Raw genomic sequence first — 24,999 nt, 5'->3', positions numbered from 1 at the left:
TATGTTTCTGCTCCTTTAATCAATGCAGGAAACAGTTACTATGCTACATAAGTTAGGTGTGATTTGTTTCTAGACAGCAAGGGCCTCACGGAGTGGTTTGGGTTCAAAAGTCAAAGTTGTTTGGCGCCGGGTTCCACAGAGAGCCCTGAAACATTCTGCCGTACGAATCTCTCATGCCAGAGACCGTACTCAGGAAGGCAGGCAAGCAGGACACCAGGGGCTCTCCATCTGTGTGTGTGTGTTCATCCCTTTGCCTACCTGGCCCTGAATATGCTGAACGCTCATTTCATTTACTCGTGCACCCCTTCATCTTCTCTCACCTGTTTCCTTGTTCACTTCTTCACTGTGTTAATGACTTTTTTGGTTCTGTGATTGTATCTATCTATCTCACAAAAAACCAACTTAAGGAAGAAAATCTATTTTGGCTTATAGGTTTTTGTTTGTTTGCTTGCTTGCTTTTGTTTTGTGAGACAGGGTTTCTCTGTATAGCCCTTGGCTGTCCTGGAACTCTCTCTGTAGACCAGGCTGGCCTCGAACTCACAGAGATCCACCTGCCTCTGCTTCCCGAGTGCTAGGATTAAAGGTGTGTGCCACCACAGTCTGGTTAGTTTGGGCTTATAGTTTAAGAAGTGATAAACCTAGCACGGAGGGAAGGCATAGTGGCGGGAGCCTGAGACAGCTGGTCACAGTCATAGATGGATGCTGGGGTTCAGCTCCCGTTTTTCTTTTCCTTCAGTCTGGGACCCCAGCCCTTAGAATGATCTCTCCTACATTTAGACTGGAGCTTCCCATCTCAATCCAACCTAGACATTCTCTCACAGAGAGACGGCTCAGAGGCTCGTCCCTTGGGCGATTCTTGATCCCGTCCCGCTGACGCTCAGCATTGACCGTCATACCCACACATTCACTTGCTCAGTCATTTCTTACTTAACTGCTCATCAAGTATTCTCTTCTTCAGTCACTCAAGTGGTGATCGCTGAGGCTCTTCCCTATAAGACAGGTTATAGAGAAAGAGGCTGCAGGAGCTGACTAATGTGGAGATACAGGCCTCTTGTCTCATTTACCGTGACTGTTCAAGAACTGTGCTGGGAATGAACAGTTTTCTCTGAATGAATGAGCGTTCACTTCCTATGCCCTAGGGATGGACGAGAAAACTGCAGCTGTAGGCAGTTCCCCGCCTGCCCTGGCCTGCCTGTCATAGGTCTGTGTTTAGCATTTCTATGGGAGAGTCAGATCACTGATGATAGTCAGGGTCCTCGTGGAGAGCCTGGAGGAGGTGGTTAGGCTGGGCATGCTCAAGTGTCTGATTAAGACCCTGGAGGATGTTTAGGTTTCAGGTGGAGAGCTAGAAGATACAATCAGACTACTGGCCAGAGTCCCGCTTCCCAAGGAGCCCTTGGATTTTTCCCCCTTTTCCCTAACTTGATGCTCAGCACAGGAGTGCTCAGTCCACCCAGAGGACTTGAGGGATAGCTGGACTTTCTTCTGCTGGGCTAGAAGATTCCTGTTGCCCCTATCTGCCTCTGCTCTGCCCCTAGAGATGGACAAGAAGACTATGGTTGTATTCAATTCATCACCTGCCTCTGTCTGCCTCTCACAGGGTGCTTTCTGGGGTGCCTCATGAAGCTGTAGTCCTAGAAGTTTCACAGCATTGGTTAGGAGCCTGGGACTCAGGTCTCTTCTGTTGGGGCTGTTTGGACTGACAACATCTCCATGTATATTTTCCATTTATATGAGAAATCTTCAGTTTTTACATAGGCCAAGGCAGCAGAACCATTTGTTGTTGTTATTGCATTTGTACTTGATCAGTTTTTTACTTTGCAGAGGCTTCTCATCTCTGATGCTTTCCCTACAATGTCCAAGACCCTGCATAGGCCCAGGGATATTACATTGGTTCTGTGGTTAGGTATGTCACTGGGGTGGGGTGCCATGGAGACACTAGACCTTGGCATTAAAAGGGCAGGACAGGCTCCAACTGCAGAAGTGCTCCTTGGCACTCCCCAGTGAGCCTGACTATGACCTGAAGAGTCACTGCTGTTTCTGGGATGTCTTCCCAAGAGGAATATGTGCTGCAGAAAACAGATGTTCTGTACAGTGCACTCTGCACTGAAGGCCAGCTGCAAAGGAGCAGCATCCCCAGTTCCTACCATCGGTTGTAACCAAGAGAGGGAGTTATGTTCACAGCAGCGCTTAGCGAAACGGACATGGCCCGAGTACAGCCGTGCAGCCGTGCACAGTAGACTTCAGTCTGTTTCCTAAGTCAAGAGCTGGGGAACCTGGGGTCCTGCAAGTAACGGGCAAGTTAAAGAGATGGCCAAAACACAAGCCTTGAGGCAGAGGTAACACATGGCCAGAAGACAGGATCAGGCATCCCAAAGTACAAGTACACCAGTGAGCACTGAGGTTGATGCTCGTTCCCCTCCATACTACTCCAGGAGCTGAGACTCGACGGTGCACCCAAACAGGTTAGAGCTGGACCCTACATCTGAACAGGGTCACTGCACACCTGGCAGGTGGTTGTCTTTATTTCCCAAGCAACCACATGATGTTTCTCATCATCTGAGAAAAACTTTGAAACCACACACAGTCAAATTTTCTAACATGTGTGTATGTGTATGCACAAGCACAGCTGTGTGTGAACATGTGCATGTGTGTTTATGTAAAGGAGCCTATGTGTCCTAGGCGTGTGCACAAAAATATGTACATACATTATGCACACATAGGCACATTCATGCATACAAACATGTTTTGTGTATCCATGTAAGTTTATCTCTGTGTATGTGTGTGAGAGACTGTTTATGCATACACATCTATGTATGTATGGTAAGTATACATGTATGTTATGTGCATCTGTAAGTCATTACATGTATGTATGTATGTATGTGTGTACACGTTAGGGTGTTTATGTGTCATTTGTGCGCTGTGTGAGCTTACACATGTTGTGGGAAACTAGAAAGGCATGGCGCTCCTGGGAGCTGTGGATGCCTTTCTCCAGCCTCCCTCTTGTGGCTTCAACACAGCGTGTTGAGGCGTGGAGACTCAAAATGACAATGACAGTCACATATTCACCCATCTGTTCAGTAAGCATTTCCTCAGCATCTGCTGTGTCCTGGTCTGGGTCCCAAAGATGAAACTGTAAGCAAGGCTGTGTGATGGGGGTGTGGCCACAGCTTGAGGCCAGGATGTTGTGGGGGAGGGAGAGGTCATGTGGCTTGGGAACTGTACCAAAGGAGGCGAGCAGAAGAGGAACTGAGTTCTAGGTTGCTGGGTGGGCACAGATGTGAGGGGCGAGCAGGGTAGACGATACGAGGCTCGAGCGAGTACTAAAAGCAGAGAGAACGAGATTGAAATAGTGTTAAACAGGGTAACTTTGCCTTTTTTTTTCTTGGTAGACAGTGGGGGAGCTTTTGAATATTTTTGGGAAAATACCCAGAAATAGAAGGATTAACAGTGTCGTGCCCACAGACTTGGTGGAATGGCCTCCATTGCCATTGTCCCTGGGGTCCAGCAAGATTAGCAAATAAGGGGTAAACACAGAAAATTGGGTGTGGTTTGATGCTGATTGAACTAAGAGGGTAGAAACAGAGGAGAAAGGGGGTCAGTGCTGGCCAGATTCCAGGGGACCCCAGTGTGTTCAGGGAGATGGGGGCAATCTAGAGGCATTTAGATGTGCACTTCTGCGCAGGGTTTCTGCATCTGAGAAATGGGCGGGGCGTGTCATGGTAGTGAGAGCAAAGGTCAGAAGGAGGAAAAGGGCTCTGGCATTGGGGAGCTGAAAGAGGGGGTTAGACAGCAAGTGCAATGATAGGCATGGCACAGGGTGCAAAGCGGGGCTCATGGGGGGTGCCACGGGCGTAGACAGCATCTTATTCTGAGTGTTTCCTGACTTCATTCACTGTAGGGATTATCTTGGGGCTGCCACTTTCCGGGGAGCACTGGACTCCAGGTCCCACTAGGAAGTACTGTCTAGTCATAACTCTCACCTCCACCTCACAGCTCATCTTCCATTGCAGACTGGGTGGGTCTGTGGGACGGGCTCCATCATGCCTTGTTGCCATAACCTGTGACATTTCCTTTCCAGTTGCCGGATTCATTATAAGGATATGTACAGTTTGTTGCGTTGTATTGCGCCACCCGTTGGCTTAGGAAAGAACTGCCCTCGTAGGTTGGCCTACAAGGTTTGCAACTTCAGAGCCTCCATCTGACATACTTCCCTGCCCGAATCGCAAACACTGCACACACTCCCTGCCTGACTCGGGAATGACAACACCTCACCTTCTCTTTCCTCTGTCCTGCCCTGCCCTGCATTCCAGCATCCTGGATACTGTGGTTCCCTGTCTTATCTCCCCAACCCATCCAGCTGGCTGGAGGCAGGCAGCCTTCGAGACAGTGCCCAAGGAGTTTTTCGACCTGGCTAGGCTGAGTCTAGCAGGCCCAGCTGACTGGGTGTGGGGAGTGGGGCTGGGGGTTGTGGGTGAGACAGGTCCTGCCTTTACCAAAGCAACAGCCATCACACCCAGCATTCCTGCAGGCTCTTATGAATGGGCTGCTGGTCAGACAGGCCAGAGGCTGTGAGCCCAGAGGAGAAGTATGGATGTGGTGCAAATAAACAAGGAGCAGGGGCCCTTGTGGGCCAGAGAGGCTTTCAGGTCCCAGGGGGAAGAGAGAGAGGGGACAAGAAAGAGGAGCCCTCCTGCGTCGCTTCTGGATTGATGTGCTCAGCTCAGGGAGAAAAGCCCTGGCCTGGAACTGGGAGCGGAGGGCAGGGTCTGGGCAGATCTGCCCTCTGGAGAAAGGCTGGACTCTGCTGTGTCTCTGAGACCCCGAGCCCACAGGCAGGTGCCCTGGGGTAGAGGGAAGCCCCAGCCTCTCGACTTGGGAAGATGCTTCACCAGTCCCAAGATGCTCCCCTGAGTCCCCAACCGTGGGTTCCAGGCCCCACAAGGGGCACATCCAACCTGTTGGTCCCAACCCGTGCTGTCAGAGGCACCAGTGGCGCCAGGCCACAGCTTACTCAGCTCCTCCCTCCTGCGGTCTCCTTCCCACCCAGCCCTGACCTCAGCAGCAGCCCTGCCCTGGGCTGGCCTCGGGCGTCTCTGGGCTTGGAGCTGACTTGCCCGGTCTTAAGTTTAGTCCCCTAAGAGCTCCGGGGCTCCTTCTCTGGTTTTCTAGTGTGTCGTAGCTCTTTCTCCACTTTAGCCTCTGGCCTTACTTGGAAGCAGATCTGAGCTGCCCAATGAGGCAGGTGTCGCTGTTGTGGCTCTCAGTGGCAGCCGTCTCGGCCCCACACAGCCTGGCCAGTGCTTCCTGCATGGTGAAACAGTTCTCTCTGATTTGGCCTTGTCTGCGGTTCTAAAAGAGTAAAGTCAGAAATTTATAACCCAAAGCCGCCCCGATGCAGCCCTCCCTCAACCCCTCCATGTTCATTAGCTCAGACGTCACCCCTGCCCGCTGCCCTGCACTGGGCTGCTATGAGGAGGTGAGGCTGGGGGTGGGGGCAAGCAAGGGTCAAGTCAAGCAGAGACTCCCTCATTTTACTTGTTTTGATTTGGGGCATTTACCCGACACTTTGGTTAACTGAATCTGTTTTCTTGTCTGCTTCCTCCCCTGCCCGCTCCCTGCTCTACCCCTCCTGCCGTGTGCCTCTCCTGTGGACCACCCCACTATGCCTGGCCTCTGGAACGGGTTTCCAGTGGGCGCATCAGTTACAATGACATGTTTGAGATGCTGAAACACATGTCCCCACCTCTGGGGTTGGGGAAGAAATGCCCGGCTCGAGTTGCATACAAGGTAGACCTTGACCCTGCACTGACCCTGCACCCAACCCAGGGCCCTCTGTGCTAGGCTGGGCCCGCCTGGGCCTTGCTCAGCCCGCAGAGCACTCATGGGCTCCCCCTGCTTTTTCAGGGTTTGTCTGGCTGTGTGGCTGTACCTGGCTGCCTTACCGCTGCTCCCATACCACCCTGAAACCCATTGCTCCCATCCCAGATAGCGGGACGTGTCTCTGCACTAACCCCAACACCCCACCTGGCTTCCCCATTACTGACATCCTTGAGAAGCTCAGGACGACAGAGCCAGAGTCAACTCCACCCTGCCCCACCCTTTTTCCTTCCCTTCCTTTGCCTTCCCAAGAATGAGAAGACAAATCAATGCTTTTTGGACAGAGGGTGCTTTATTCTGGGCTTGGGACTACCCGGCTGCCCTGTCCCCTGTGCTCCCATCATGGGCGGTCATCAAGTCTGCAGGGTCAGGCCTTGGGGGATACACAGGGCGGTGGAGCCTCTGCCGCTCACCTCTTTCCCTGCCCTTCTACCCCTGCTAAGCTCAGCCTTGTAGGGATGTCTGCCCAGCTGCAGTCTCCAAGGGCTTCCTAAGCTTCCTAGTGGGAAGGGGTGCCTTGATGTTGGAAAGGAATGGGTGTTCAGACACCCTCGGGTGAGGGTCCCAGCTTGGGAAGTTCAGGAGTCACGAGGAAGGAAGTGAGCAAGGACACCTCCAGGCCTCCTTCCTGGCCCAGTCACAAGCTTCTTCTGCCTGCAGTGCTACCTTCAGCATCCCCAGTCCCTACTGCTCCCCAGTAAACAGCACACCCTGTGTTTGCCTCTGTCTGAGAGAGCTTTCCGCCAGAGCCTCCCTCTTTGGTTCACCGTCCTCTGTCCGTATTCTGTCTCTGTACCCCATTCTGGGTTTATGTCTGCCACGTCATTCAGTGTAGTCTGTGGGGACAAACCAGCTCTCCCACCACTCACAGATGCCTCTGGGTTCTTCCTGCCTTTATCCGCCCCCAACTAGCATGCGTGTTGAAAGCGCAGAGGCCCTGCATGCATGCATGTCTCTATCCACAGGAGGGAGAGCTCTGTTCCTATGACACCTGGTCAGGCAGAAAGGCAGGCATGAAGGCTTGTGCTGCCCTTTCTAGCCGTGCCTACGGATCCCGAGGTGCAGGGTATGACCAGACCAAGGGAGGCTTCTGGGTAGGTTGCAGGTGGCTTGGGGCAAGATGGGAGGGCCAGAGAGAGGCTTGGAGTACCATTTCTGGACCTTATTTACCCTGGTCTTGCCACTCTGCTTCTCTGAGGTTCTTTCTCTGCCCTCCATGACTAGGGGCAAACCAGTGGGAAGTGGGAGTCTTATCAGCATAACCCTTGGTGTCCTGGACAGATCTCCCCCTCTCAGAAATAGTCTGCTTGCTCTTCTCTCATTCCCATCCTAACCCCCCTCCCTGGAAGAGGAACTCCCTGGCCTCTCACACTGCCATCGGTGCTGGTCTGCAGGGATGCCATGCTCTGGGAAGCAGTTTTTCCTGGTGTGTAACATACATGACATGTGAGGTCCTGGTCCTGTAATTGGATGTGCCCAGTGGGGCTTTGCCAGCATTCGTAGGACAAGAGCCTACCTCCTGTTTTCTGTGCTCCTGTGCCCCCTGTGTTTACAACAAAGATACAGAACTTGGCGACAAGGTACTAGGGGCTGGGCTTTGTGGCCCTCCCCCAAAGAAGAGTGCTTGCCCCAGGGAGGAGCGCCTGTCTCTGGTTTTCTTCCTGTATAGAGGACACAGTGGGGTACAGTAGTCCTGGGGTTCTTCTTGGCCAAGGGAGTGCTCCTCAGATGCCTGAGTCCTCCTCAAGGGCCCAGATGTTCTCAAAGCCAGAGACTCTTGCAGCTGCCGAGTTGCCCCAGAGGACTGATTTAGACACCCTGTGTTAAGGTGTTTTGTCTCTGAAACCCGAGAAAGGAAAGGGAGCTAGCCACTCAGATGGGAGCAGAATAAGCCTGAGACCGTATGCACCCCTCCGCTCTGGCCCCTGGAAGGTCTGTTAAGACCTATGATAGTGTTTCTCTTCAAGTGTTTCTTTCCGGCCCATTAGTGTGGTTAAAACTTGAGTTAAGTGAGTTTCTCTCTTGAGGCATGCCCCACCGGGACTGGACCTCAGAGAGGCCTTTTGGCTGCCGCTCCTAGATGATCCAGTTGCAGATAGAAGAGGACAGGTAAGCAAAGTCATAGGACAGGGTCCCATCTGTTCTTTAGGCTGTCCCAGGGAGTAGTGCTCTGTCTTGGATCCCCCACCCTTTTGGCATTCACAGGCAGTGGGCAGGAGCCAGGGTCCTGGCCCAGCCTCTGCTTTAGCTTTTACTTGGATCTCTGCTCTTCTCTAGCCAGGAGAATCTCAGCTCAGATGAGAGTGGGGTCCGGGAGGAGAGAATGCTGGCAAAACTTCCACCAACCCAGCCTTCTTGGACCAGGCACCTGCCGGGACCCCTCTCAGGAAGCCAAGCCAAGCTCCAGAGCCCAGACACTAACTGTAGGGTGGGAGTGAGCCTGCCATGCTTGGCCCTGATCTGCCCCTACTCATCCCCAGCGCCTGGTTCGCATGAACATGCCCATATCCAATGAGGACATGACGGTGCACTTCACCTCCACGCTGATGGCCCTCATCCGGACAGCGCTGGAGATCAAGCTTGCCCCAGGTGAGTTGGGGGCCCTGGGGAAGGGAGGGCACTGGCCAGCCCATCCTTGGGCACTGTGACTTCCTGTTTCAAAACAGAACAACACTCACACTAAAGTGATGTACTTCATGTAAGAAGGAGGATAAAGGAATGGGCTCTGTCTGGGCACAACTGGATAGATTTTCCTGCTCTGCTAGGCGCTGTCTACCTTGAAGATTTCCTTAGCACTACAGTGACCTCGTAATTAGGGAAGAACCAGCATAGTGAACTGCAATCCCTTGTTCTAGATCATTCCGTCCAGCAGTGATAGCCTGCCCCCATCGTGTAATAGGGAGCCTGTACCATCTTTCCCTTCTCCTCTACTAGAGGGACCCTCCACCCCATCACTCTCCCACAGCTTAGCCTCTTCTGTTGTGAGGAGTGGAAGCCCAGCCTCCTTTGTACTCCAGGTCCCATCTTCTCTCAACATCTCCCTAAGGATGTTACCCATGGTTTCATCCTCTGCTGCTTGTGTCAATATGTGAGCACACACTTATCGCTGCTTTCTTTAAAAAGGTTTCTCCCTTACCCCTCTGTTGATGTTCCTCTTTTATTTCTTTTAGATTTATTTATTCACTATGTATACAGTGTTCTGCTTGCATGTGTGCCTGCAGGCCAGAAGAGGGCACCAGAGCTCATTACAGATGGTTGTGAGCCACCACGTGGTTGCTGGGAATTGAACTCAGGTCCTCTAGAAGAACAACCAGTGCTTTTAACCTCTGTGCCATCTCTCCAGCCCCCATGTTCCTTTTTTCTTTCCTCATAGGAACCGGCTACTTGAAGGCCTAGTCTGCTGATTTCTCTTCTCCAGTTTTCATTTGAGCAGCAGCCTTCCTTGGAGTTTAGTCCAATGTCGTTTTTTGGATCTGTCTTTGGCTTCTCTGGTCCAACACCTTTGAACTGTGGGTGCCTCAGAGCCCTTTCTCGCTGTTGCCACCTTGCCCAATCCTTGTGCATGTATTGCATCCTAATCTTGTATTTTCATCCAGACAAGAGTAGCATAAGTTATGCCATCTCCACTCAGAGGCTCTGCGGGAACTTTCCCACTGACTTGTCTAGCTAGACCTTGGTTCAGGTCCTTCCGCATTCTTCCCTGTCTCCATCCTGGAGAACTCTGTTCTTTGTTCCCTGTTAAAACCTTGGAGTTACCCTTATTCTGTCATTTTTCTAACTTACATCTCCATGCTGACTTCAAAACCACCCAGCATATAGTCACCTCTCTGCCTTGGCCCACTCTGTGCAGTGCTCTTGCCTTCAGTCTGCCAGAGTTTCCAGGCTAAAATCATAACAAGAATGTAGGCAAACCTCCAGCTAGACCAATCAAGAAGAAAGATGCAGATAACAGAAGTAAAGAGTGGGCTGGGGTGGTGGTAGTGCGCGCCTTTAATCCCAGCATTCAGGAGGCAGAGGCAGGCGGATCTCTGTGAGTTCAAGGCTATCATGGTCTACTGAGTGAGTTCCAGGACAGCCAAGGCTGATACTTCGAGAAATGCTGTCAAGAAAAAAGGAAGGAAGGAAGGAAGGAAGGAAGGAAGGAAGGAGGGAGGGAGGGAGGAAGGAAGGAAGGAAGGAAAGAAAGAAAGAAAAGAAAAGAGGCAGAAGGCTTTGTGAAGATGGCCAAGGTCATCCCCTGGCGTGCCTCACACAAGCACACAGGTGCACATACGGTGCAGATGCCCCTCACAGCCTCATGCACCCACACATATGCATGAACTAGGAGATAACATTAGTGATACTATATTTCTTAGCAAACCACCTTCCAGCAGGAAACTCCAGGCCTCGATGACTTCCTTGATGAAGTCTGTCAAACATTCCAGTGAATACAGCCTGTCTTAGACTCTTACAGGAAATAGAAGAGGGGATATTTCTCAACCTGTCTTAAATGTACTATGTTCTGACACAGGAAACAGAGATATGGCAGGAAATAAAACAGCATGAATGTGAGTATAAAGTTCTTCAATATAATTTTAGTTAGCTGAATCTAGACATAAAAATCTTCAGTGCAGTTTTACCAAGCAAATCTATCAGTCCATAAAAGAAGACAGTACATGATGCCATTGTCAAGGTTATCCCTGTGGTGGAAGGCTGGGTTATGTCCTAAAGCCCAGCCAGTGTAACTTACTCTAGCAAACGATATCAGAAGCTATATGATATCTCCACAGTCACACAGGAAGAGAAGCATCTGACAAAATCCAACATTCAGTCATGCTAAGAACATTTCTGTGTAGACTTTTGTTGTAAGGAGCTGCGAGCCTGCTTTTCGTCCCACCCGGCTCCCGTACGGCTAGCTTTACACCAGAAATAACAACACACAAACTGTATTCATTTAAACACTGCTTGGCCCATTAGCTCTAGCCCTTACTGGCTAATCTGATATCCCCATCAACCCATCTCTAATAAACTGTGTAGCACCGGTCTTATCGGTAAAGATTCAGCATGTCTGACCTGGCGGCTTGCTCCATCGTGTCTGCCTCTGAGAGGAGATGCATGGTTTCTGACCTCACTTCCTCTTCCTCCCAGCATTTTGTTCTGTTTACTCCACCCACCTATGTTCTTACCTATCAGGGCCAAGGCAGTTTATTTAACCAATGACCTTCCTCCATCAACTTTGAATTAAATGAAATGTCCAATAAATGTATGATAGAGAATATCTATGAAAAATTACAGCTAGTGCAATATTTAACATAGAAACTCTCTTAAAGTCAGGACTAAGATGATGGTCGGCCGTCAGGGCTCATTGTCAAGGATGTACTTGAGGCTATAGCCATTGTAATAAGATAAGAGAAAGATGCAAGAGTCAGAAATGATGGGGAGGGGAGAATATGATCAAAATATATTTAACCTTAAAAATGGTTTTAAATAATAACAATATAATAATAGAGCAAGAAGTGAAAGTGCCTGTGTTCAGAGTTGGTGTTATTTCCACTCTGTTTCTGAAGTTACTGAAACTGACAGGTACACAAGGCTAGCCTACGAAAGCATTCAGGTTTCTGTGTAGTGCTAACTGACAGTAGAGTTCCTTGAAATGACGCCACAGCTATGAAGTGCTTCTGCATTGTTGATGACTCTGAAGTTCCCCTGCACACCTTATTATTGAATGAGTTTCAAACGTTCATAAGAAGAATCAAAGAAGAGTTGGGCGGTGGTGGCACACACCCTTAATCCCAGGAGGCAGAGGCAGGTGGATCTCTGAGTTTGAGGCCAGTCTGGTCTACAGAGCAAGTTCAAGGACAGCCAGGGCTGTTACACAGAGAAACCCTGTCTCACGGTGGTAACGCACGCCTTTAATCCCAGCACTTGGGAGGCAGAGGCAGGCGAATCTCTGTGAGTTTGAGACCAGCCTGGTCTACAAGAGCTAGTTCCAGGACAGGCTCCAAAAACACAGAGAAACCCTGTCTCGAAAAACCAAAATAAATAAATAAATAAATAAATAAATAAATAAACCAAAAAAAGAAGAAAAGAGTTGCTACTCCTAATAACAGTGTGTGTGTTAATTTTCTTGTTGCCGTGATGGCCAGTAGGTGAAAAGCTGCCTCAAAGGGAAGGGTTTGTTTCAGTTGACCAGTCCAGGGGATCTAGGCCGTCATGGCGGGGAGGGATCGAGGCAGCTAGTCAGATTGCATCCTTAGTCTGGAAGCAGAGAGGAGGTGTTATCTCTCCTGCTTGTGCAGCCCAAAGACCAGTGTGGCCCACCTTTGAAACGTGTCTTCCCTCCAGTCAAACCTCCTGGAGCACACCGTCACACACGTGCCCAGAGTTTGTTCGCAACATGATTCTAAATTCTGTCAAGATTAAACATCACAGAGTACTGGCAAAATACCACAGGCTGGGTAGCTTGTCCAGGAAATACATTTCTTGGAGTTCAGGAAACAACAGAGTGGGTTTTATTCTAAAGTGTTCTCTTGCTAAGGCCTTTCTTTTGAGGGTACAAGGTGAAGGGTGGCCAGGATTTCTGATGTCTTCTCAGAAAGGCACTTTTAACGTTGAACTCATTTAATGCAGCCATCGCTTAGGCTTCTCCGTCACTGGTTCTTGTGACTTCCGTGTGGGAACAATGCTGTGCCTTCCGATGCACAGCACATATTTGACCCTCCTATAGAACTTAACTTGAAGTGGGCTGTAGAGGTAAACCTAAAATGGCAAAACTTGTAGAAGACAGAGATGTGTCGGCAACTGAGTTGAGTGGAGACTTGTTTTCAGAAGAGAGCAGGGATGGAGCCGGGGGTGACAGTGCACACCTTTAATCACAGCACTCAGGGAGGCAGAGGCCAGCCTGGTTTACAGAGTGAGTTCTAGGACGGCCAGAGAGACACAGAGAAACCCTACCTCGACAAAAACAAAGGGGAGCAGGGAGAAGAAAAGAAGTCAGAGATGGTTATGTGGGTGTCCTCCTCTCTAGGGTATCAGAGTTTGGATCCTAGAACCGCATCAGGAGGCTCACGGATAGGATCTTATGTCACTTTCTGGCCTCCATGGGTAACCCCTATAATCATACAATAAATAAATAAAATGAATAATGAACCATACAGGAAAAAACTGATAAATTAAACTTCATAAAAATTAAAACTTTACTCTTCAAAAGATACTTAAGGTGCTGGGGTTATAGCTCTATTTCAGAGCATATGCAAGACCCTAGATTCTCTCCTACACATGCGCACACACACACACACACACACAGTTTTGCCATCTCCAGGACTCTGCAGGAAGGTCTGTAACTAGTGTGCAGGTCAGTGTGTCTTCCTGTATCCTCCCTTTAGCACCGCCTCCCCCATTGTTCCTCTGCCCATGCCTCCACACGCACTGTCTCCAGCTCTGCCTGAATGAGGGGTGGCAGAACTCCTGATGCGTCTTCCCTTTCCCCCTCGTCCTGGCCCAGCAGGGACAAAGCAGCACCAGTGTGATGCTGAGCTGAGAAAGGAGATCTCTTCTGTGTGGGCCAATCTACCCCAGAAGACGCTGGACCTACTCGTACCACCCCACAAACGTAAGTGGAGATTAAATGGTACCTCTGCCCCCACCTCCCCTGGTCCCTCAAGGTGTATAGGAGTAAGACAGAGTGTGTTGCATTGGAGAAGTGGGCTCCCCTCATCCCTCTGTAGCTATGCTGGGTCGCATAGGAGCCAAGAGAGGTGATTCAGAGTCCTCCTATTTTGAGACTATATCTCACAACACCAAAAAAAAAAAAAAATACAAGAGGGAATTGTATGGACACAAAGAAGAGGTGCTCTGTGTTGAGGGCCCCTTGTAGGGATGCATCAGTCAGTCCCACATACAGGACACAGGACTAGTTAGTGTGGTCAGAGTGGGATGTATTCTGTATCCAGAGGAGACAGGGCTCTCGCTCCTATGGCTGAGCACCCACCTGAGTCCCTCAGCCCGGCACATTTCCTGGAGCCCACACAGGGGAAGAGGGAAAGACGCCGCCTGCTTATCCAGCTACATCTCCTGTGGTTTCTTTGTGCTGTCTGTCCTCCCAACCTCGGCCTTTGGTTCTTCTCTGCCTGCTCTGTTCAGCTGATGAGATGACAGTGGGGAAAGTCTATGCAGCTCTGATGATATTTGACTTCTACAAACAGAACAAAACCACCCGAGATCAGATTCACCAAGCTCCCGGAGGCCTGTCCCAGGTACAGTTGTGGGGGACCTACGACTGGACAGAGTTCCGTGGCAGCAGGAGGGAGCCCCTCTCAGGCTGCCTGCTCTCCGTTAGCTACTTGCTTGCTCGTGTTGTAGAGCCTTGACGCTGTAAGCTGGCTTTCAAGGGCGAGAGCAGACACTCTGGGCACTATCACGTTCTCTGTGGTAGACAGAGGAGGATGTGATATTCAGAGGATGGGAAGAGAAACTGTGGGACTACACCCAGGTACAGACCGAAGACATCCACGCTGCTGGCCCAGAGTTGCTGTTGGCTTTACTCACGGTTGTGTGGGAGGTTTAGGGTACAACTTTCTAGTGCTGTTACAGCTGTGTCTTCAGTGACTACCTGTTCAGCTTGGAAAATCTTATAAACACACAGAGCGTTCAGTGACGTTTACCTGGCCCTGGGTAGGAAGTGCCTGGCTTCATTCCTGCAGTCTCCTCAGACTGGCATTCCTGGTGGCAAGCACTGGAAATTGAGGACGAGATGCATGATTCTGTGATATGACCAGCCCCCCGTTGTGTAGACAGAGAAACTGAGGCTCTGCATGTTCCTCTTGGGAAGCAAGACAAGATCCAGGGAAGCAAAGGTTCTATCCTGAAGACCAAGGAGCCCACACTGTCCTGAGCAGACTGTACTCTGCTACATGTTCCAGGCTGAGGTCCTCAGACACCGGGCTCTCCTCTTCCCTGTTCTCCTTTGTAGATGGGTCCTGTGTCCTTGTTCCACCCTCTGAAGGCCACCCTGGAGCAGACCCAACCTGCTGTGCTTCGGGGAGCTAGGGTTTTCCTTCGACAGAAGAGTGCCACTTCCCTTAGCAACGGTGGGGCCATGTGAGTGCTGGGGGGAGTGGGCAGGGGGAGCTCATGACTGGTGGGGAGCGGGCAGGGGGAGCTCATGACTGGTGGGGGTGGGCAGGGGGAACTCATGACTGGTGGGGGTGGGCAGGGGGAGCTCATGACTGGTGGGGGTGGGCAGGGGGAGCTCATGACTGGTGGGGGTGGGCAGGGGGAGCTCATAACTGGTGGGGAGTGGGCAGGGGAGCTCATGGCCAGTGGGGGAAGGAGATCTGTGACTTCACCCTAGCTGGTTTGCAGTGCCCTCTGGCCTCTAACTCACCCCCTGAAATACCTAAGGGGCTCACCCACAACCTGCATAGTCCTCTGAAGACAGGCGGTCTTCCCACTTCCTGGGACAAGCTCTGGAGCAGCTCCATATCTGCCTCCACCCAGGGCACACACAGACTTTTGGAAGCTGGTAAAGATTTCTATCTGCCTGTTCCTACAGGGGATTTCTATGTTAGCTGCCTAGTGTTAGGTAGACGGCATGGAGCTTGGGTAGATAGCTGTGCTACTCCTAGATGACAGCCACTGCCTGCCCCTGTCTTCCAGATTCTGCTGTCACAGGCTTCTAACGCCTGTGGACTATTAAGAAACTGATTCTGCCTTGAGTTCTCAAATACCTATTCATAGAAAATTATAACTCTGATCGTCCTGGCTCCTCTGAGCCTTTTCTCAGTTTGTCATTTTGGCTTTGATTTCTAAGACTGCTACCTAGACAAATTGGTCAATCCTTTGTTTCACTTTACTCTGAGATGGTGTTTCTTGATATCAAATCCAGAGTCAGAAATCAAGGGTCACTCACCAAAGGCTGTGGAGGAGCTCTGGGCAGGGCTTGTTGCACACAGAAAGCCATGTTCTTTTAACTTCCCTTGATAGCTGGCTTCCAGGGATGCACCATCTCATGTTGGCCCTGAAAATGTCAAGAGACGAGGTGCCGATCTCATGTGGCCCTCTCCTTCTGACTCACAGGCCATAGCCCTACACATTGCACAGTCAGGCCCAAGTTCATGGCGTGGGCAGTAGACAATGCAGAGGGAGCCCTGATGGCAAGTGCTGTTAGCTGGGCTTTCTGCCGAGACAGTCCATCCTGGGACGAGCCATGCAGAGCCCTGCAGACACCCCCGCTTACTTGTTTTCCCTCACACAAGTTGGTTAGGGTCACTCTTCTGCACTTAAGATTAAACATACTAGGAGCGTGTGTATTAGAGTGTGTGAGGAGGAATGTGTGCTTGGGCATACAGGACTTACAGGTGTGTATGTGAGTGTGCATGTGACCGTATCCTTTAAAATGTTAGGAGTCTTTAATTGGATTTGACCCAGGCTTCCAGGAGGAAAATAAGCTTCAGGTACTTTGATGATCATAACCTCTGCGTAAAGCAGTTGAAGGTCAATTTCTTAGTTAAGGTTTCTGTTGCTGTGAAGAGACACCATGACCATGGTAACTCTTATAAAGGAGAACATTTCATTGGGGCTGGCTTACAGGTGGTTTAGTCCATTATGGTCATGGTGGGAAGTCTGGCAGCATGCAGGCAGATGTGGTGCCGGAGAGGCAGCTGAGAGTTCTACATCTGGATCGGCAGGAAGAGAGAGAGGGACACTGGGCCTGGCTTGAGCTTCTGAAACCTCAAAGCTCAGCCCCTGTGACACATTTTCTTCAACAAGGCCACACCTCCAATAATGCCCCTCCCTATGGGTCTGTGGGGGCCATTTTCATTCAAACCTTCACAGTCGGAGAACACTGTGTTTAATGTCCCAGCAATGGAGGGTCTGGGCTGTTCTGTGACCTCAGAGTTGACAGTGCTCTAGTGTTTAGCTTGGCCCCCTGTCAGCTAGAGTCCTTTCCTAGGGGTTGTTTCAAGAGTCACTGAGGTGAGATGGCCTACAATGTTCTCAGAAGACAATGGGTGACTCATGTTTAAAATGCCCAGCAAGAACAGATCTGGGCAGCGTCTCAGTACAGTCTGTGTACTGAGATAGCCCCTGTGCCGAGTGTGCTAAGGTGACCTGTTCCAATGTCACTCAACCTGTATGATACAAATGAGGTCATTGCAGAGAGGCTGCGTGGGAAGAATCAGTGCTGTGTGGGAGTCTCACCCTGAATCTGAACACTCCAGGCTCCCTGAGGAGCAGCTGTAATGAGCGGCGGGTGCTGAGGACGTATATAATCTGATAACTAAGAGGCTGATGGGACACTAAATGGCTCCTTCGTAGTAGAGAGGTGGGTGTAAGGAAGAGCCACCAGCAAGGGACCTCTGGAGAAAGCAGCCCAGGAAGGATTCTGGAGTTCCTTTAGCTGCAGGCTATTTACCCAAGCTTCACCACAGAGTCACTGTGTGGCCTTGTCCTTCCCACCATAATCTATGGCAAATGCCTGTATCACAAGAACCGGTACCAGGGTTGAAGAACTTGCTGATGGTCCCCAGACTAGGGAATGTTGCTTCTGGCTTCCCTCAGAATAAGTCCTCTGCCCTCAGGAACCGTCCTAACCCCATGCTCGGTGCTGTATCTCGGTTTGGGGGCCATGCTGGAGCCCCTGTGTGGGAATGCCATGGCTACGGTGCAGATTCTCAGCACTAACAGCGCTCCGCAGCCCACGGATCTCTAATGCTTCTCTCTCCAGACAAACCCAGGAAAGCGGCATCAAGGAGTCCCTGTCCTGGGGCACACAGAGGACCCAGGACACTCTCTATGAGGCCAGAGCACCTCTAGAACGTGGCCATTCTGCAGAGATCCCAGTGGGGCAGCCAGGAAAACTGGTGAGCCCTCCCTGGAAGGGTAGTGTTAGATGCGAGTGTGTGGGTGGGGGTGAGGATTGTGAGGTGGGCGTGGGGGAGTGAGTTGAACAGGGACTCACGTGCTATGGGAGGTGGCAGAGCACAGCTCTGGTCAGGAGTCAGAGCAGGTGAGATGGGGATGAGTGGGGCCAGATGGCTCTGTGATGTGTAACTGAGGGGCTTGCTGTCCTCCAGGCTGTGGACGTCCAGATGCAGAACATGACATTGCGAGGACCTGAAGGGGAGCCGCAGCCTGGGCTGGAGAGCCAAGGCCGGGCTGCCTCTATGCCACGCCTGGCGGCAGAAACACAGGTGTGTTATCTTGGAAGGGTCTGGGCTGTGGGAGGGTGAGGTGTTGCTGGGGGGGGGTGGCGCTTGGTGATGCACAGTGTGAGAGGGAACTGGGGGCAGAGAGAAGCAGGCTGAAGTCACCTGCCTCTGCAACTTTGGGCACCTCCTTCCCTCTGAGACATCGTACCGGCCTCACCAGGACAGTCTTATGGTCAGAGAAAGAGGCATTAAGAGTTCTGGATCTACAGCTTTGGTATCTTCGTCCCAGCTCTGGTTCTACCTAATCCTTGTTCACAAGACCCTACTGTCTCCTCGGCGTTCTTCCTCTGGCTCTCATAGCCGCAGCTCTGCTGTATCCAGCTGTGCTCCCTCTTCTCCAGCTGTGCTCCCTCTTCTCCAGCTGTGCTCCACCTTCTCCATCTGTGCTCCATCTTCTCCAGCTGTGCTCCCTCTTCTCCATCTGTGCTCCATCTTCTCCATCTGTGCTCCATCTTCTCCAGTTGTGCTCCATCTTCTCCAGTTGTGCTCCATCTTCTCCATCTGTGCTCCCTCTTCTCCAGCTGTTCTCCACCTTCTCCAGCTGTGCTCCCTCTTCTCCATCTGTACTCTATCTTCTCCAGCTGTGCTCCATCTTCTCCATCTGTGCTCCACCTTCTCCAGCTGTGCTCCCTCTTCTCCATCTGTGCTCCATCTTCTCCAGCTGTGCTCCCTCTTCTCCATCTGTGCTCCCTCTTCTCCAGCTGTGCTCCATCTTCTCCAGCTGTGCTCCACCTTATCCAGCTGTGCTCCTTCTTCTCCATCTATGCTCCCTCTTCTCCATCTGTGCTCCATCTTCTCCAGCTGTGCTCCTTCTCCATCTATGCTCCCTCTTCTCCATCTGTGCTCCATCTTCTCCAGCTGTGCTCCCTCTTCTCCATCTGTGCTCCATCTTCTCCAGCTGTGCTCCATCTTCTCCAGCTGTGCTCCACCTTCTCCAGCTGTGCTCCCACTTCTCCAGCTGTGCTCCACCTTCTTCAGCTATGCTCCCTCTTCTCCATCTGTGCTCCCTCTTCTCCATCTGTGCTCCCTCTTCTCCATCTGTGCTCCCTCTTCTCCATCTGTGCTCCATCTTCTCCAGCTGTGCTCCACCTTCTCCAGCTATGCTCCCTCTTCTCCAGCTGTGTTCCATCTCCAGCTGTGCTCCACCTTCTCCTCCGCTAGTGTTTTACTCCAGCACCAGAGCAGATTCTACAGTCAGTCTACCCTTCTGTTGTTTTGAGGCTCTGGTTTGGCCCTTCCTGCCCTGTCCCTGGACCGTTATTTTTCTCTGACCTCTTGTGGGGTTTTCCGCATTAGGCCATTTAACTAGGAGCTGGATGCCTGACTTTGGAATCGACCTTTCTCAAGGTCACAGCAAAGAGTCTGTGGCATTTCCACTTTTGAAGCCAAGAAGGGACTGCAGATTGATCTGAGTCGTCAGGGCCTGTCCAAGCCTATGTGGTTCTCCTGGCTCTGCCCCTTCTTCTTCCTATGGTCCCTAGATACAGTGTCTCTACATGGCCCTAGCCTACAGCCTCTCGTTCCCTATCTTCCCTCTCCTTCCAGCTGTTTGTTCTTCTGTCCTTGACCCAACCCCATGGTGTCACCTGCTGAGGTGCTTTCTGCTGGCATTCAACATTCGTGTGGCTGTGGCTAAGCTCCATGGCAGTTTCTCTCCATAGGTCCTGAATTTATTTGTCATGGTTTGGGGATGGGGATGGGGACAACATATGAATCGGTCCTCCAGATGGATCGAAAGAAGTTGTCCCCTATAGCCAGATATGAATCTCACTGGGGCTCCTCAGTAAAACCAGCTCTTCTCCTGGCGGGACCCACACAAAGTAGCCCTGTTTCCAGTCTGCCTGTCTGGAGCAGTGCCCCATCTCCAGACATCTGTCCCAGATGTGGCTCCCTCTGACTTGACTGGGTCTTAATGAGTTCATTTCCTCCACCAGTTAAAGAATCAAAAGGTAGGAAAAGACCTGGAGCCCACCAGGTAGCGGTGGAGAAACCTCCAGCATCACAGATAGCACAGGCTGAATCAGCAGTTGAAGGAAGGCATTTATGGCGGCAAGGAGACATACGCATGCAGCAGACGTGTGCATGCAGCAGACATGCATGCATGCAGCCGACATGCGTGCGTGCAGCAGACATGTGTACATGCAGCAGACATGCGTGCCTGCTTTGTAGGGAAAGAGACCCTGCACAAAGCAGAAGGGCAACTCGGGGAAACTGAAAAATCCTTTCTCCTTTTGACGCTGAAGTGTAAGTCTCTGAAGAGTTTCCCTCCTCTAATGTAGTCAGTTTGAAGATGGTGGATTGACCTACAACAGTTGGTTGTGTAACACATCCAATCCAGCCTGCTGAGCCAATCCACCAGCAGGGGCCTGCTGGCCAGAGAGACAAAGCTCACAGGCGGTTATTTTAAGATGCCAGGCTTTTGTCTCAGGTCGGGAGCCTGAGGGAGAAGCTGGCCCTTTTGGAAATCACCACCTTTATTACTTAGCCCTGGCCCCTCTCCCTATCTTTTTGCCTACCAGGAAATCTGTCTAACTCCTGGTCTCTCAGCCGCCTGCTGACTCAGGCCATGCGCCTCCTCATCCCTTGTCCTTTGTCCGCAGCCTGCCCCTGATGCCAGCCCCATGAAGCGCTCCATCTCCACCCTGGCTCCACGCCCCCACGGGACTCACCTCTGCAACACCGTCCTGGACCGGCCTCCGCCTAGCCAGGCCTCGCATCACCACCATCACCGCTGCCACCGGCGCAGGGAAAAGAAGCAGAGGTCCCTGGAAAAGGGGCCCAGCCTGTCTGTTGACACAGAAGGGGGTGCGTGCACAGGGTCCCCGAAGGGTCTAGCAGTCCACAGGACCATCTTCCTTGGTGTGACATGTGGTTCCAGAGTTAGCCCACAACAGAAGGGTGCATGAGTCAGTCTGGGGACCAGGTCAGGCACTGAGTCTCAGTCTGTCCCAGAAGGGCACGTAGGTCTAGAGCCAGAGGTCTCTGCCCTGCTCCTGTTCAGCTTAGCTAACCTCTCTCCTTCTTGGCCAGCACCAAGCAGTGCTGCAGGATCTGGCCTGCCCCAAGGAGAAGGATCCACAGGCTGCCGAAGGGAGCGCAAGCAGGAGCGGGGAAGGTCCCAGGAGCGGAGGCAGCCTTCGTCCTCTTCTTCAGAGAAGCAGCGCTTCTATTCCTGTGACCGCTTTGGGAGTCGGGAGCCCACGCAACACAAGCCCTCTCTTAGTAGTCACCCCACATCTCCAACAGCGGCGCTAGAGCCAGGACCCCACCCACAGGTAACCACACGGGGAAGCATGGCTCATACACTCCAACTTCGCATCCCCCAGACTGAGCACCTTCCGTGTCCTGCACCCCAGCTCGAGCCTGCCTTTCTAGCCATGGTGTCCCAGATCCTCCTCAGTGCTTTCTTCTCCATTTTCCTCTCTGACTCCAGGTTTCTAGCCCTTGCTCAAGGTGTCTGTCCTTCCTGCTTCCCTTGCTTGCCTTGCGTCCTCCCCGCATCCCTTCATGATGGTGCCTATGTTTTCTGTGTGCTGTGTTGTTTAATGTGGTTTTTATTTTTTATTTTTTTGCTGTTGCCTTTTTCATGTAGGGCAGTGGTTCTGTTAATGGGAGCCCCTTGATGTCAACATCTGGTGCTAGCACCCCGGGCCGAGGTGGACGGAGGCAGCTCCCCCAGACTCCCCTGACCCCACGCCCCAGCATCACCTACAAGACCGCCAATTCCTCGCCTGTCCACTTTGCTGGGGGTCAGAGCGGCCTTCCAGCCTTCTCCCCTGGCCGTCTCAGCCGCGGCCTTTCAGAACACAATGCCCTGCTCCAGAAAGAGCCCCTGAGCCAGCCTCTGGCCCCTGGATCTCGCATTGGCTCTGACCCTTACCTAGGGCAGCGTCTGGACAGTGAGGCCTCTGCCCACGCTCTGCCTGAGGATACACTCACCTTTGAAGAGGCAGTGGCCACCAACTCTGGCCGCTCCTCCAGGACTTCCTACGTGTCCTCCCTCACCTCCCAATCCCACCCTCTCCGCCGTGTGCCCAATGGCTACCACTGCACTTTGGGACTCAGCACCGGCGTCCGGGCGCGGCACAGCTACCACCACCCAGACCAGGACCACTGGTGCTAGCTGCACCGCGACCACCCACGCACCAGCTCCATGGGTGCGGGTTCCAGTTGATGAGTTTTATCATCCGCTCTGGGCTGTGGGGCCGCAGCCCTGGGAGGAGGGTCCTCACGCCGTGGCCTCTGTGGTGGAGGCTTCTGCTTCTCTCCCTCCCTCCCTTTTACATTGGATGGACTAATAAAGCCCTTTCTTAGAGGGATATGGTTCTCTCTATCCTCCTGTGTACTGCCTTCCTGGGTTCCATGCCAGATGTTGGATCCTAAGCAGGAGGTAGCTGAGTTGAGATGAACCCAGCAAATCCAAATCCTATGGCATGGCCTCCAGCACCCAGGGTGGGTACTTGGGACTTTGTTAGGAGGTCTGAGTCTCATGGCGAGTATCGTTTGTCCGAATGTGTTGGCGTCAGGGAGAGGGTGCACCTGAAAGCAAGGGAAGGAGCCCAGCTGTGGCCTGGCAGCACCTGCCGACCGCGGTAATCTCATGTCTGTTGTCGGTCTTGAAGTCAAACAGCACAGGTGCGTAGAGATGCTCTCAAGGCCCTGCCTTCCATACTGTCTCCACCTAGGGACCGAATCTGGAGAATGCTCATGCTGTTGGTCCTGGCTTTCAGTCACAATACTTTAAGCTGTTTGTCATTTCTATAGAGTTGATCTAGAAAAAAAACGAAAGCAAAACAGGGAAAGAAATGTTCATGTAACTTTAAAAAAAAAATCAACATGTAGGAAGGTCCTTTTTTGCATTGTTTCTGTGACTTGTATGCGATGTTCCTGTATCTGGATTCTACCCTGCCCGGGAAGTCCTCAATGCCCCTGGCTCCTCTGTTCAACCAAGTGCCTGATCTCTGACTCTGAGCGTCACGTCTGAGGTGAGGCCTCAGGAACTAGCGAGAGGATTGGGTGGGAACTGCTCAGAGCAGCTTGTGTCGTGGGGAACACTGACAGTGTCCAGTCAGAGAAGCGGCCGTGGTGCCCCGTGCACCTCCCCTGAGTGATGGGTTCCCAAGAAGCCACAGAGTAGCAGAGCACGTGCTTGCATGAGGCATTTTCAATCTGTTTTTAAATCTGATTCTCAGGGATGGGATGCCTGCCAAGTAGGGTATGATCTCTGTTGTGTTAAAACAAAAACAATAAAATGAACGAACTAGTTTTCAAGGAATGCTGAAGAGTGTTAAGCACTAATAAAGACGAGGGAGAGTAGGGCAGGAGGAAGAAGCCCGTGCTGGCAGCGTAACAAGACACAGGCAGGGAGGAAATGGCTCATGGGGTGAGACTGGATAGCTAAAGCTTTGTAGGGTCCCTGGCCCCAGATCTGGAGGGGGGGGGCAGCAGCAAATAAACCCTTGCCTCACTGCTACTTTGCAAAGGGAAAACCCATACCCAGGAAGGCTTGATATGCACAGCGGGAGGCCACTAGAGCAAGGGTGCGCATAGGCAGGCAGGCACTCCTTGGTGTGTTCGCTGTGTTTTGAAATTTCTGATGACTTCTTGGTGGGATTGTTGACTTCTATCCCATGTTTCGCACAGAAACTAATGTGTGATTGTGTGTGTGTGTGTGTGTGCTCACAGGAGATGCAGATGTGTGTGTGTGTGTGCGTGTTTGTGTGTATATGGGTGGGTGGGTGTGTTCAGCGAGTGGCTATTGTTAACCATAGGGCTATGCAACAAAAGACACATTACTAGAAACAAAACACAAGACCACCACTTGGTCTAGGGTTTCAGCATGATTGTGACCAAACCTTTTATAGAATTTCCTTATATGAAGGCACAATACCCTGAAACTTTAACGATAACAGAGTATTTTATTCCAGTAGGGTAAAATTAACCAGGAGCCTTGGGCTGTGCATGTGACTGCACCTATGTCGCAAAGTAGAAGGATGTGCATTTTGATACTGACGTTCTGTCTCTGTTACAAGCCCAGCCCGTGTTCTCTTGAGTGTTGAGTGTATACATTCTGTATGGAACCACAGCTGCCCCAGACAGCCCTGGGTTGGGAATCATCTTTACCCCACATTAGCGTAGCTGGCTTTTCTTCCAGGCATTGGTATACATGAAAATTACAAGAAGCAGGGGAAGGAGACATGGTGTCTTGTTTCCTGACTTTGGGTTTGTTTCTGTACTGTCTGTTCCCCCCTGAAATTCCATAGTGAGTTGCCAAACTTGAAATGCAACCACCAGCTGTCTGCATCTGGAACCTGTCAAGCAGTGGCTGTAGTTTGAACAAGTTATGTGTGCATGTAAAATATATCCATATATACATTATACAAGTATGCGCATGAAATGTATAGCTTCGTACTTTTGATACAATGTATTCATTTGTTAATTTTTAATTATATTTGATATAAATTGAAGGTTTGTTGCAAAACTTTATATTTAACAGTGTTGAGAGAGAGAGAGAGAGAGAGAGAGAGAGAGAGAGAGGTCCAATCACGCAACACAAATGGGATCTACTTTAAAAGAACCCCTTGACTAGTTTGCTGCCTGGATAGTATTTACAAACCAAACTTTGGATTCTGCTCTTGTTTCTACAATGACTTTTTGTATAAAGCAAAGTCCTTGGATTAAATAAAAATAACCAAAAAATTTTCAAAATCAAAACCCAGGATGCTGCTGGGTGGTACCTGAGGGTGGTGTGTCTCAGTGCGTCGGTGGAGAGGGTGCACTGCCAGGGAGGCTCAAGAATAATGGAGAACTTCAGCAATGTGCTTGTGAGCCCTGGATTAAATGCAAGAGCGAGATGTGGTCTGACAAACAGGGTGAGCATTTCTTGGAACCCTGCAGATGAGAGGGTGAGAGTTGTCCAGATGATGCA

The 24,999-nt window shown here is 51.3% G+C and overlaps 1 protein-coding gene across 13 annotated transcripts in view; it reads left to right on the top strand.

Moving 5' to 3' along the window:
- Cacna1b (calcium voltage-gated channel subunit alpha1 B) overlaps positions 1-24,779 on the top strand; it is a 157,159-nt gene extending 132,380 nt beyond the window's left edge. For 11 of the 13 annotated variants that reach the window (XM_041674757.1, XM_041674756.1, XM_041674753.1 and 8 more), the window contains 10 exons: positions 5,694-5,790; positions 8,361-8,469; positions 13,364-13,471; positions 14,002-14,114; positions 14,831-14,958; positions 17,588-17,723; positions 17,937-18,053; positions 20,672-20,876; positions 21,102-21,346; positions 21,664-24,779. In XM_041674757.1, coding sequence (XP_041530691.1) covers positions 5,694-5,790; positions 8,361-8,469; positions 13,364-13,471; positions 14,002-14,114; positions 14,831-14,958; positions 17,588-17,723; positions 17,937-18,053; positions 20,672-20,876; positions 21,102-21,346; positions 21,664-22,194 — 1,789 coding nt within the window. In that variant the 3' untranslated portion in view covers positions 22,195-24,779. The remainder of the gene's footprint in view (positions 1-5,693; positions 5,791-8,360; positions 8,470-13,363; positions 13,472-14,001; positions 14,115-14,830; positions 14,959-17,587; positions 17,724-17,936; positions 18,054-20,671; positions 20,877-21,101; positions 21,347-21,663) is intronic. The other 2 variants (XM_041674749.1, XM_041674760.1) reach the window with 2 other exon arrangements.
- Positions 24,780-24,999: the final 220 nt, after the last annotated feature.

This window comes from Microtus oregoni, unplaced genomic scaffold (genome assembly GCF_018167655.1).
Source record: "Microtus oregoni isolate MIOR12 unplaced genomic scaffold, Mior012 000025F_ref0000491, whole genome shotgun sequence".
NCBI classification, from domain to species: Eukaryota; Metazoa; Chordata; class Mammalia; order Rodentia; family Cricetidae; genus Microtus; species Microtus oregoni.
This window is presented reverse-complemented; position numbering and strand designations above follow the sequence as displayed.